The sequence below is a fragment of the Phoca vitulina genome, unplaced genomic scaffold (assembly GCF_004348235.1).
Source record: "Phoca vitulina isolate PV1807 unplaced genomic scaffold, GSC_HSeal_1.0 scaffold3, whole genome shotgun sequence".
In the NCBI taxonomy this organism is placed as follows: domain Eukaryota; kingdom Metazoa; phylum Chordata; class Mammalia; order Carnivora; family Phocidae; genus Phoca; species Phoca vitulina.
This window is the reverse complement of record NW_022589706.1, coordinates 67,890,466-67,903,899: the sequence shown is the minus strand read 5'-3', so window position 1 is coordinate 67,903,899 and position 13,434 is coordinate 67,890,466. Positions and strand designations below refer to the sequence as shown.

Sequence of the window (13,434 nt, the reverse complement as noted above, 5' to 3'; positions counted from 1 at the left end):
TGCATATATAAATTAAGCAATTTTTATGGGATCCTTCTGTTGAAGTTACTTTCTTAGGCAACATGATATATTTGTGCAGAATGAAAACATATGTCCTATAACACTTCACTCATACATTTATTTCTCAAGTCAAGCATTCAGTAAACAGATACTAAATAAATGCCTGCTATATGTTGGCCATTGGGCTGGACCTTGTGAATATTGCAAACATCAAGAAAAAACAACGTTAAAGCCTGTGAAATGGCTTTACTAAAAATAACAAATAAGTAGGTATTGCAGATTTCTGACTCTGGGATTCTTTTTCTTCCCTCCCCCCTCCCCATTTTTTTAAATTTCTTCAGTAGCTATGCCAAATATAAATACTAAATACCAGTGTTTCTTTGTCATGAAAAGCCATATGTATAGGGTTTCAGAAGTCTTTTCTTTTTTAAAATTTCACTCATTTGCAAAGTAGGTTTGATTATTTAGAGAGGTCTATAAATTATCCTTTATTCAAAATGTCTATAATTTTAATCATGTTATTTTAATTGCAATAGGTTGTAAATTTGCAATAAAATAACAAGAAGGGAGGCTGTAACAGATGTTCTGTCAGCACATGTGATTTCATTGGAGACAATCAAGCATTCATCTTGCTTAATCTTCATCAATTGAAATGTACTGATTTTCAATAATGTGAGCGCTGTACACTCAAAAGGCTTCTGATACTTAGGAACAAATTTTTTGACTGAGACCTTTTTTTTTTTGTATGGTGGCTAATTTACCCCAAGGACTTCTTCATCCACTATTATAAATAATTTTATTTAGGGGCCCCTGGGTGTCTCAGTTGGTTAAGCATCGGACACTTGGTTTCCGGCTCATGTCATGATCTCAGGGTCCTGAGATCCAGCCCCAAGTCAAGTGGGGCTCCCAGCTCAGTGGGGAGTCTGCTTCTCCTCTCTCTCTCTTCTGCCCTTCTCCCCACTTGTGCACGCACTCTCTCTCTCTAAAATAAATAAATACATCTTTAAAAATAAATAAATAAATAATTTTATTTAGTTATGTACTATGTTCATATTACTTGATTATAAAGGTAGCTTTGTTTTTTATGGATACAGGCTTTTTTTTTGTCATTCCATGTTTTTTTGCACATGGCAAATGTTTCACCTACATAAGTAAAATATAATCTATGCTTAAACTGGATGCAATTTGTAAACAATGATGTTAAATTATTTCTTTGAAATATATTGCTCAGACGGCAGTTTAATTTATTTAGATAGCTGTAGAATCTTATGAGCAGCACATTAGCAGTAATACTTTGATAAAGAAAATACAGTTAGGGCCTGCTTCAGGACTGTACACAATGAAAATAAATTTCATTGAAAACATAATACTTCCTAGGGAGTATTTTGAATTATTATTGGACCTTAGAAAATATGGGGTAAAAATAAACGTGACAAAATGATCATCAGGGTTTTATAATCTGTCCATTCTTTAGATGATGCTTTATGGGAAATTGTGTAAGAAAAGCAAAGTGGGAAGGAGAAAAGACAGGAGGGAGCAGAAGAGGAATAGGGAGATAAGCAGAGAAAACACAGGCAGTTAGAGCAACAAGAAAAGCAAGAAGGAAAAAGAGGAGGAAGAGGCGTGTGGGGAGGAGAAAGAGACAGGACTTACAAAAGAAACGGGATCATGAAAGTTAAAGACCAAAGCTTTTCCTTTCACTAGCAAGGCCAGACATCCTCTGTGGCCTTTCAGAGGCTCATGTAGAGAATCAAGCTGTTGGGTAATGGGAAGGTGATCTCCTGCCTTGAGGCTTGCTTTCATAGAAAAGGAGTGGATGTGGGGGGAGAAATGAATAAAAGTTCCTGCCAATGGGACCTGGGGAGAGGCAATTAGGTCTTGGCTAGTTCTCAGGTACTGCAAACGCCATTTGTCTGTACCTGGAAGCGTCCTGGTCACTGGGTAAATGACAGTGGTTTGAAAGGCTCCTGAGGAAACGTGGGGACAGGGAGAGTGAATCTAGAGGTCAAAGTAAGATGTGAAGTGGGCAGAAAAGGAACAGAATTACTCTTATTTCTTTGCCTTTTCCAACCAAAAGTTTGGAAAACAAAACAGGGTAACTTCCAGAGTATCTTTCCATTCATTCCGAAAAATTGTCATTTTAATCTTGGATGGTGTTCTATCTCAGGAAGGGAAATTCAGAAGAATGTGCCTCTGATATCTGTTCCGAGATTTTATAAAAATCTCCTCTCCCAAGCTCCACCCCAACAGTTATTTATTTATGTGTTTGTTTACCAGTATTCTCTCCTTTTCCAAGAGAGATACAGGTGAAATCAATGAAATTTTATTTCAGGTGGAAATTTTCTCTTTTAGGATCTGTTTTGGAGAGAGAGAAATACATATTATTATAATCATTTTCTGATCAATTTTTATGCAGAACCTACTTTATATTAAGGGCAATCTGAATTCAGTGCAGATTCATTTTAAAGCCACTACTAGAATTTTTTTTAAAAAATCTATAGCATTTTCTTCACTTTTAGAGCTCAGAAAACATAGAATGTCTAAATTTGCTAACTTCCTACATTGATTCAGCAGCAATACCTGTGTAGAAATTTAGCAATTCCATTACTGGAGCTTAAGCTCCATTTATTTAAAAAAGTGCCCACTTTCCCCATCCATGACTTTTATTTTAATTTACAGAGCTGCTTCACAGGACTTCAAGAAGTATGCTGAACAGCACACCGGTAATCATGTTATTAGGAAACAATTTTGGGATTCTACTAAAAGAAGATGTGTGGGGTGTTAAGGTCCCCTCTTGTTAGATAATTTGTCTGACAATTTGCCATGTTTTAAGAAACAAGGGAAGAAAAAATAAGAACACATTAACCACAAAGAATTTTGGGAGATAAGGAGTAATCTGTGTTCCTTTCCTTCCTAGTTTGTGAGGCTAGTGTTACAATTACTCAGGGAACAGCATTCCACAAAGTCCAAAGGGCAATATATGTCTTAAAATTTTTTCAAGACAAATTCACAGGTTTTCAAAATGGCAGCTGGGGTAAGTAGAGAGAGTAATTTACCTATCATAAATTTCCTCTGGGGGAGACTGGGTGGCTCAGTCGGTTGAGCATCAGACCCTTGGTTTCAGTTCATGGGTTGTGGGATGGAGCCCCATGTCAGGCTCCAAGCTGCGGGGAGTCTGCTTGAGAGTCTCTCCTGCCCCTCCCCCTACTCATGCGGGCACACACACTCTCTCTCTTTCAAATAAATAAATAAATCTTTAAAAAAATAAAAAAAAAAATTCCTCTGCTAGTTTTTTATATTACCTGGGATAGAGAGAAGTTGATGAAGTGGTAGCAGTATCTTACAACTCAGTTGTTTTTTCACTCTTCCTCATTCTCTCATCCTGTGTCTGTTCATACCTTCTCTCACCACTGACAAATTTGGCTCTTGTTTTTTCTCCTTCTCCTTTTTCCTGCCTTTCTCTTCTCATTGACATCCATCTCTTCCCACCCTTCTTCCTCTTCCTCCTCCTTATTTCTGATTTGCTCCTTTTTCTTGTTCCTCTTCCTTATGTCTCTGCTCTCTATTTTCTGACAGCCACCAGAAGCAATAGGGAAAGAAAATATACAGGAGTTTTCTCCCTGAAGTTTGTGTTGCTTTTGATTTTATAATTATAGGGGAAAATGATGTTATAACTTTTAAACTGTAGTGATATAAGGGAGATTAGTAACTTGACGTCTGTGTACTTCAAAAAGAGAATGGCAGACCAAAATCTGCCTAATTCTTTATTCTTGAAGGTGATCATTTTCCCTGAGGTGGTAATTGGCCCTATTGCAAATAGTTGTCTCACAAGGTCACTTGCCAAGATAACTGGTGTGAAAAAGATGTATCTTGTTGACAAAACTGCATGAATATATTAAGGTTATATCTAGGGCATGTAGTAGCTATTTGTTACAGCCCAGAATGAGAGCATTTTAAGAAAATTTGATATCTTCATCATAGACCTAAAACCTCTAACAAAGATAACATTAGCCAAATACAGATGTCACCTTTTAATTTTCTAGATGAAAAAAAAGAAGAAAAATTGGAATAGTTTTGGGATTGATGATTATAAATTCAAGTACGTCTCCAAGAGTCTGAGTAAAATGAATTTTCCTAGAAAATTTTCTAAATTTGTAAAATTTAATTAATGAATTTAAGGCATTTAATTCTTTCCACACTCCCAGGATGCTCTGTGCATTTACTAATATCAATGACTTTCCTCCAGCTGCAGTGCCAAGAACATTATCAATAGGCCTCATGGAATTCTCAGATGCTATGTAGGCATCTTAGGGTCTGTCCATTTTTCAGAATAGACTACAGAATCAGTTTTCAGATACCAATATTGCTCCATGATATCTACAATGTATTTCTTAATTTTTTTACGGTACTCAAGAATGCCTTTAGGGTCTACAGGTGTTGTTGTTTTCTCAATCATGTTCTACTTTGAGTATACACATGGGAAAAGAGAAGCCAAATGATACAGAAATGCCATGATAGTCTTTGGTTATTTCTTCCATTCATTGCCAGGGATAGAGTTCAGGATTTGCTGTTAATGTAGAGAAAGCTGTGTGACAGACTAAAACTCACTGATGACTTCTCAGTGTGCTGGCCATTTAAAGGAAATAGAACTAGAGTGTATGAAATAGAATCCTGATTCAAAAGATTTAATGACAAAATTCAGAAAGGGCAATGAAAGTCACATTAAAACGACATGCGATCTCTGGAGGGTCTTTTAAATTTCATCTACAGAAAAATTTCCACACTATTTAGCTGGCTCCTCAGCAGGATTAAAGAGATCTAAACATGTTCGTTAAATAGCAAATCTACGATGGGAGAGGGAGTAAGGGACAGTAGGGAATTAAAAGAGGATTTGAGACTATGGGTGGTATCTCTGTGGGATATTCTCTGTGAACAGCAGGTAACTCTGATAAATCATGAAAATCAGTGCATGTGAACATATCTAAGAAATTAGAATTTAAAAGTACGTGTTCTTGACATATTTGGTGTATAAGTAGCCACTATCGTTGTCAAAATTTAGTATTTCTCTTACCATTTATTATCCATCTAGCAACCTCAAATCATTTTTGGAAATGGATAGGTAATATAAATAAATGAATTTTTCCTACACGTTGTCTGACAAATTACTGTCATCCTAATCTACAGACTTCATAGAGATAAAGGAATACACATGTGGTCCTCTTTATACAAATTATGCACAATCAAATGCTTTAGTGGTAAAGATGGTGGTGGCAAAGATAAATGAGAAGAAGTAAATTATAAAAAAAAAGTTCAGAAACTATCTGTAATCATATCCTGGTAAGAAGAATCTAGTGAGTCATTTTTTTCATTAGTGGCTGAAGTAAGCCAAGTAGAGTAGTATTTATAAAAACACCCACCCTTTGGGTTGTGTCATGTAGTATTCTGACTCTTAACTTGAATGAATTTGATATAGTATTTTTTTAATCTAAAAAATAAGAAATTCAAATAAGTGTTTGAATCCAAATTTTTGGATTTAGGTTCAGATACACTGAAAAGACACTGAAAATTAAAACAAAACAAAACAAAACAAAACAAAAAACAAAACAGTACTAACTCCTACATTATGTCATGGAGCATTTTTTCCCTGTGATCTTCAGTGAGCTCAATATAAGTATTTATTTGATTCTAATAGGAAATCACATTTCAACCAGGATCTGCTATAGACTGGTATTTTTTAAACTATGGAAATAACATTTTAAAATATTCTAAATATTACTACATTCAACACTTGGTAACTGTAAAATGTTTTGACTAAAGCCTTTAACAATTCATGAAGCAATCCATGAAAAAAAGTAATGAAAACTCCAAAATTTGGACTTTTTCCAGAGTTTGGGATTGCTTAATTAGAATGTCAGCCCAGAGAAATGAACGCTACTTTGTTGTTTTCTCTAAACACAAACACAGTATAGCTCATTGAAGAGTCTCACTGAGCTGTGGTAAAAGCTCTCAAGGGAAGGGGCTTTATAACACTCCTCGGCTTATTGATGAAACCCTGGATTTGAAGCCACTGGGGCGGCAAACATCTTTGTCTCCAACAGGGGAGATCCACCCAACTAAATGTACAGTCTAAGAAGGGCAGGGTTATTCCTGCTTTAATGGGTCCTGCATGTGCCTTGCAAGGATAGAGGATAGAGGAACAGGTTTGAATAATAAGGAAAATTTTGTTACATTAAAGATCACCTTTGATGAAGATGAGGAATATTACTCACCTAATTTCTAATATGAAAAAGTTGACCAGTAACAGCAATTTTTTTAAAAAAGGTACCAGCTTGTCTCTACATTTTCTTTAGACTTGAATGAAAAGTATGTGATCAAAACCTTGTTTTATAAATATATATTATAATTTATATATTAGATAGATAAAGATATGTATATTAGATATATTAGATCAATGAAAATTTTAAGTTATAAAGCTGAATGCATATATATTAATATAAATATATAATATAAATAACATTTATATATAATGTAACTGAACTTCTACAAATTAGAAATTCATTTGATTCAGTAAATTTAAATTTTGAAACAGATGAACAATGACAAAAAAATCCCCCCTAAGGAGATTAAATAGGCTAGTCAACAGAAAATCAACATGGCTTATTTTAATAAACTTAAATTGTCATTTCTTAATGTTCAAATGATATTAGCTCATTCTTCCAAAATAAGAGTTTTGACTGATGAAAGAGAGTAAGGAAGAGCAATTTAGACCCACCTGGCTGTGAATATGAACATCTTCAATTCCTGGAGTGATCCAAAGGAGGTAATAGAAGCTTGGTCAGAGATGCAGAAAAAGGAGGGGATGGTTATTAAAGATACATTTCCCATCCTTACAGAGTTACTCATGATTTCAGCGGTAATAAATGTCAGCATGAGTCTGGACAATGTATTTCAAATGCAGAATCTGTCTGTACTGATTTATTTGATATTTATTTTTATATTATTTAAAAATATGATTTATCCTGCCTGTCACAAAGTAGGTATTTATTCAATAATTGATGAATAAATGGATATGAGATTGTCATCAGTAACTAGGGCCCTACTGTACTTCAGGAGCTTGCTGGGCAGGAAGGTCTGACAACAGAGAAGGGCTCGGGAATTCAACTACAAAATAATATCCATGAAAGTCACTGTCTCCATAGGAGAAATCGAGAAAATCCCAGTGCTGTATTTTTTTACACATGGGTAAGTTTGATCATGACAAGTAGAAATATATTACTAAATTAGTCGTCTTACATTATTTTGGGTGGATTTAAAAAAAAAATAGCCAAACAAATCACAGTAACTTAGAAGTTGCTACAATGTTTCTTTGTTATTGGTAGTAATTTGTCATTTGTGTATTTCTAAAATATGTACAAAAATAATTATATTAATAATTAAAATTCCAAACACCAAAGCATCATTTAATGCTAAATGTTCTTAATTATCTAATTATAAAATCAATTAACTAAATTGTGCATGGCAATAACAAATATTGTCAAATGGTTTACGCCCTTCTGTTCTAATATTTTAAGATTTTATTTATTTATTTGAGAGAAAGAGAGAGAGAGCGAGTGAGGGGAGGGACAGAGGGAGAAAATCTTCAGTCAGACTCCCCGCTGAGCATGGAGCCCAACACAGGGCTCCATTCCCATGACCCTGAAATCATGACGTGAGCTGAAATCAAGAGTCAGACGCAGAACCAACTGAGCCACCCAGGTGCCCCTATTCTGCTAATATTAAAGTATATTGCAATCATTGGCATCTATGTTGAAAGTATGTTTGTAAGACAAAAGTTCTGTTTAATCTATGAGTACTTGAAAAAATAAAAACATTTTAGATTGTGATGTAATTTTAGGCAGGGACTAAAGAAACTATCAAAACTTTCCAAATATTTTTGAAAATGACACATTTACACATAACAGAGTAGAAGCTGTGAGTCACCAAGCCTCCACTTGTCAGTATGTAGCTCATACAATTTCCTGGTAGCCTGAGTCTATTACTGCGTGAGGCTCTGTGAGCTATTTTGGCTCAACATGAGACATTCTGATGGGCAATACTAAAGTTAACGATACTAAATTGTATACTTGAAAGTTGCTAAGAGAGTAATTCTTAAAAGTTCTCATCACTAGGAACCAATATATTATAGCTATGTGAGGTGATGAATGTTAACTAAACATTCAATTATATCTCAATTAAAAAAAATTCACTCCATACTTTTCTGCAAGGTTGGCCAAGTTTTATCAAGCTACAGTTTGAAATCTTCTCTTACATAATTATTATGAGTTTCATACATGTTGTTGGAGTTAATTCCTTTTTATGGCTTGGCAGTCTACTGTATGCATATACTCGAGTTTGCTTAACCATTCATCTGTTGCTGGACATGTAGGTGTACCGAGTTTTTGACTATCACAAATAAAACTCCCATGAACATTCACGTACAAGTCTTTGTATGGACATATGCTTTCAAGTTTTGGCAAATCTGAAATCTTTTCAAGCTTCTGTTATAAGAACGTACCATTTTCATCTTCTAGATTGGCAATATTCAAAAAACTGTGAATCTTGATGAGGGTGTATAGGGGATAAAGAACACTCTTTCACTTGAGCAAAATGAGACTATGGATCGGCACGAACTTTTCAAGGGTAATTTGATAGAACTTATCAAAATGAAAAAAAATATGCTTACCCTTTATTCCAGAAACTCCTCATAATTTGCTGTAATTACCCTCTGTGTGCCTCAGTTTCTCAGCAGTGGAAAGAGGATGATAATACGTAATGTATATCTCATAGGTTTAATAGGTAATTCATAGGACTATAGTGAACATTCAATAAATTAATTCATGAAAAATGCTTGTCATGCCAAAATTCTTTATCATTATTATTTTCACTATTACTTATAGGAACCTATTCTTCAGAAATACTTTATCAAATATGGAAGAAATGTACATTCAAGGGTGTTTGCTACAACAATATTGTTATAATAAAACACTCTAAACAATCTAAAGAGATTATTACATAAATTGTGGTAGATCTGTTGGAGGCAATATAGACAAGGTATGACAGGCAGCCCAGGAGGAGACCTGGCCTGGTTCTAAATCCTGCCTCAGTCCTTGCTAGTCGTGGAGTTTGGTCCTGTGTCTCAGTTTCTTCAGCTGTAAAAATGATAATACTAATACCCACTTTATAAGAGTTTTTGTGCAGAATCAGTGAGACGTTATAGGTAAGTTCCTTAGAAGAGAATCAGGACATAGTGAACATTCCGTAAATCGTAGCATTAGTTTGGAAGGTTATATGCCCTTTATAAGAATATGAGCAGGCCCACATGTACTTCTGTAGAAGGATACTCATTAGAGGAAGCCTTTATTTTTTTTCCCTGTAGATATTGTATAATGGGCGCAGGTAAAGGATCCACTTATATATTCTTAGACATAGACGTAAATGTTCAACCATTTGTCAATTATTACTTTAACCTCTTATTATAGGCAGAGAAAAATAGTTAAGCATATTTCAAGTTTCAAATACAACTTAATTTTGATTACAAATGAAAAAAAATTTTTTTAAAAGATTTTATTTATTTATTTGACAGAGACATAGCAAGAGAGGGAACACAAGCAGGGGGAGTGGGAGAGAGAAGCAGGCTTCCTGCCGAGCAGGGAGCCCGATGCTGGGCTCGATCCCGGACCCTGGGATCATGACCTGAGCTGAAGGCAGACGCTTAACGACTCAGCCACTCAGGCGCCCCTACAAATGAAAATTTTAACATATAAAATTGATCAACACAATTGAATCACAGATCTGTACCTCTGAAACAAATAATGCAATATATGTTAAGAAAAAAAAAAGAAGAAGATAGCAGGAGGGGAAGAATGAAGGGGGGGAAATCGGAGGGGGAGATGAACCATGAGAGACGATAGACTCTGAAAAACAAACTGAGGGTTCTAGAGGGGAAGGGCGTGGGAGGATGGGTTAGCCTGGTGATGGGTATTAAAGAGGGCACGTACTGCATGGAGCACTGGGTGTTATGCACAAACAATGAATCATGGAACACTACATCAAAAACTAATGATGTAATGTATGGTGATTAACATAACAATAAAAAATTTAAAAAAAGAAAAAATTTAAAAACAAAAAAAAATGATCAACACAATAGTGAAGAGTAAAAATCAAAGTTAACAAACAAACAAAACAACAACAACACTCTTGGTCTTTGAGTAATTTATTTGAATTGTGAATTTAGGAAATATATGTTATATATTTATATACATAGTGAATAACAAGAGGTAAGCATTTTATTGGAAAGATTACTGTGACTGACAAAACTGAATGATTGCCATTTAATTGGATTACCTTATGTTAAAATGACTTAACACGAGAGAATAAGAACTGTTATGTTAACAAATGCACTTTACTTTCTCTGCCACTAAATCACTTTAGGAGCAAGAACTTCTTTGTATACAGGTTATCCAAAAGATACTCAATCTTATGACAGAAACAAACTTACAGCCTTACTCAGATTAAAAAAGAAGGTGATTTTCATTTCATGTAGAAAAGCCCAAAACAGAGCAGATGTGCAGGCAAAGACAAATAAAAACACTGGCTCCTTCTCAGTGAAGGTGATAGTCTGTCTTTCATACTAATTTATGTACGGTATAACAAGTAACCACTAAATGTCGTAGCAGGGGGAAATTTGGCGGGGATTGTTCCTTTAACTAGTCGCAACCACACTTCCTGCCCATAATTTAATTCTAATAAAGCATCCCCAGTTAAAACCCTGTCGCAGCGTATTTCACTGTTAACATTCTCAGATTCAAACGCAAGCTTGTCTCTTCCATCAACCACTAAAAATCCAGAGATATGGGCACTAAATGACTCAATGGTGTACTTAAACACATACACCCCAAGATAAGGAATTCTGAATTTTCCAGTTCTTGGAGTATACGAAGCTCCATAATTGACATCCAAATTATTAAATAGGATAGGACCAGGCATCGTCATTCCATATGTGTGAGATGCAAAAAAGGCCACCATTGGTGCATATCTGTAAGATCCTTTGGAAAAATCTGTTAGAGGAAAAAAATGGAGTCAGTTATCATGTTTGTTTTTTTCTTAATCATGTTTTGTCTTTCCTGATTTCTTTATCATTTTATCTCAGTTATATAAAGGGGTAGCAGAAGAAACAAAGGTCATTCATTAGATTTTTAACAAGGGTAGAGGTGTCTGGATGCTTGCCTCTTCTCTTGGCTGAATTACCTGAAATCATTTGCTCTCTGTGAGCCTCAGTTTCTCCATTCAGATCAAGATAGAATGATAATAGCGCTTGATATATCCCTCATAGAAATGCCTCAAAGATTAATTTGCATGTTGCTTTGATCTCTCCAGAGATAAAGGAATTCAAAGCAGTCTATGATTATTATGGTATGCCAGAATGTTTTAAAACCCCTTGTAGGAATTGAAGCTGACATGATGTAGAAACAATTTTTCCAGCACCTTGTCAGTTTCTAGAGGCTAAAACGGAAACCGAACGAAGTCATATGCACTATAGAGAAGTAGACAAAAGCAATTTTCCATGTAATTAATGCCAAATGTACCTACAAAGGCTGAGATTCAAATAATAGTCTAAAAAATTTACTCTTTGCTATGCAGCATATTATTAAGAAAAGCCTGATTTGAAATATGTTTTTGCAGTCATTAAAAGAAAATATATTTTAAATGCTGCACAAGTTTTTTATATAAAAATCAGAAATGGTACACTCTTGAAGTTAATTTATAACAAACAATACTTATGAAGGTAAATGGACAAAAAAGGCATTTTGTTCTACTCAATACATTTGAGCATGTTCTAACAGTCCTCACCCAGTCAAAATGACATTATTAGCTTAACCTTCAAGGAAGACAGGCTGCCAATCACTTTTTAAAACTTCATTTAAGTGATCATATGTGATAATGAATCAAAGGTATATTTCTTTATCAACTTGTTTGAGGAGAAAGAGTTTATACCAATCAGATATATGCATCTGTATATTCTTTTGAGATGCCCAGGAAAAGAAAAAGACTGCCTCTGTCATATCAATATTGAAAATGTCCACAAGTGTACATCAATATGGATTTACCTGGCCGACATTTACACTTGTAAATCATGTATGTACTAAGTTTCAGAGGTTAAAGGAATTAATCCTCACATGAGTCCAGATTACTCCGGTTTAAATATTCATCGGTAAATACTTTCAAGTAGTGTTTTTGTTTACGATAGCGAGCGAATCCAAGGACGCATGCGCATTCATACCTGGCGCCAACGCGTTTTCTTGCACCAGCTTGACGGTGCAATTGTCACCCGTGAAAGGGTGTCGGCAAGCGCAGACAGAGCTCCCTCTTGCATTTATACACGTGCCCCCGTTCTGGCACGGGGACCTGCTACAGTCTGAATACTCCTCTGTTACTGAAAAAGAATCAAGATAAAAGAGGGTCAAAGTGACCTATTTTCTCGTTGATCTTATAGTTTGCGGCAGAATGGGAAAAAAACCTGAAGGAGAAATAAGAAAAATGGGTCCCTGGGCCCAGGCTGGCCGCCAGCGTAGTCACAGGACTTCATACAAACCTCTTAAGTCTCTGAGCTCCTTTTACTGCTTCTTGGACGTGGGGATCATTCTGTGGCAAAGTGGGGATAATCCATTGTATTTCTTTGTGTAAAAATGTTAAGTTTTTGGTCAACTGTAGAACAGAATAGGGTATCTGGACACAGATTTATATATATTTGGACGTGATACATGATAAAGGTAATATTTCAAATCGTTGGAGAAGAAAAATGTCTATTCAATACATGGTGCTAATATAATTGAATATTCATAAAAACACACTTTCCACATGTACAAAAATACTAAAGGTAAAAAACCCAACAACCTATATGACGGTATTACAATCAAGTAAAAGAAATATCTTTGTAGAGCTTTAAAATTTTGGAGAACTCAAAGCAAACAAAACAAAACAAAAAATCCAAAAGCCATAAGAGAAAAATCCTGACATTTGACCACCTAAGAATTAAAACATTTTTGCAACAAAAGTCACCATTATCAGGTTCAAAGACAAGTGACAGATTAAGAGAAAAATATTTTCTCAGACACAAAGATCTAATGGATAATATCCATAACATGAAAAGTTCTGACCAATCTAAAAGATTGTGGGAAAAAAAAGTGAAAAATGAGCAAATGATATGAACTGGCCAATTACCGAATGAAAATCGCAAAAGTTCATTAAAATTTTTAAAGCTTATTCAACCTCACTACTAATTAAGGAATAATGAATTTTCACCACCAACATTTTTATATCAGGTGCCAACATTCTAAAAGATAGAAAATATTCAGTCATGAGGAAAATGGGCATTCTCATACAATGTTGGTTAGA

At 34.9% G+C, this 13,434-nt stretch overlaps 1 protein-coding gene across 1 annotated transcript in view; it reads right to left on the bottom strand.

Annotated features, from left to right (window-relative positions):
• Nucleotides 1-10,310: 10,310 nt before the first annotated feature.
• MMRN1 (multimerin 1) overlaps nucleotides 10,311-13,434 on the bottom strand; it is a 74,604-nt gene continuing 71,480 nt past the window's right edge. Inside the window, exons 8-9 of the mRNA XM_032398646.1 lie at nucleotides 12,320-12,472; nucleotides 10,311-11,096 (exon numbers count right to left, since the gene is read on the bottom strand). Coding sequence (XP_032254537.1) covers nucleotides 10,675-11,096; nucleotides 12,320-12,472 — 575 coding nt within the window. The 3' untranslated portion in view covers nucleotides 10,311-10,674. The remainder of the gene's footprint in view (nucleotides 11,097-12,319; nucleotides 12,473-13,434) is intronic.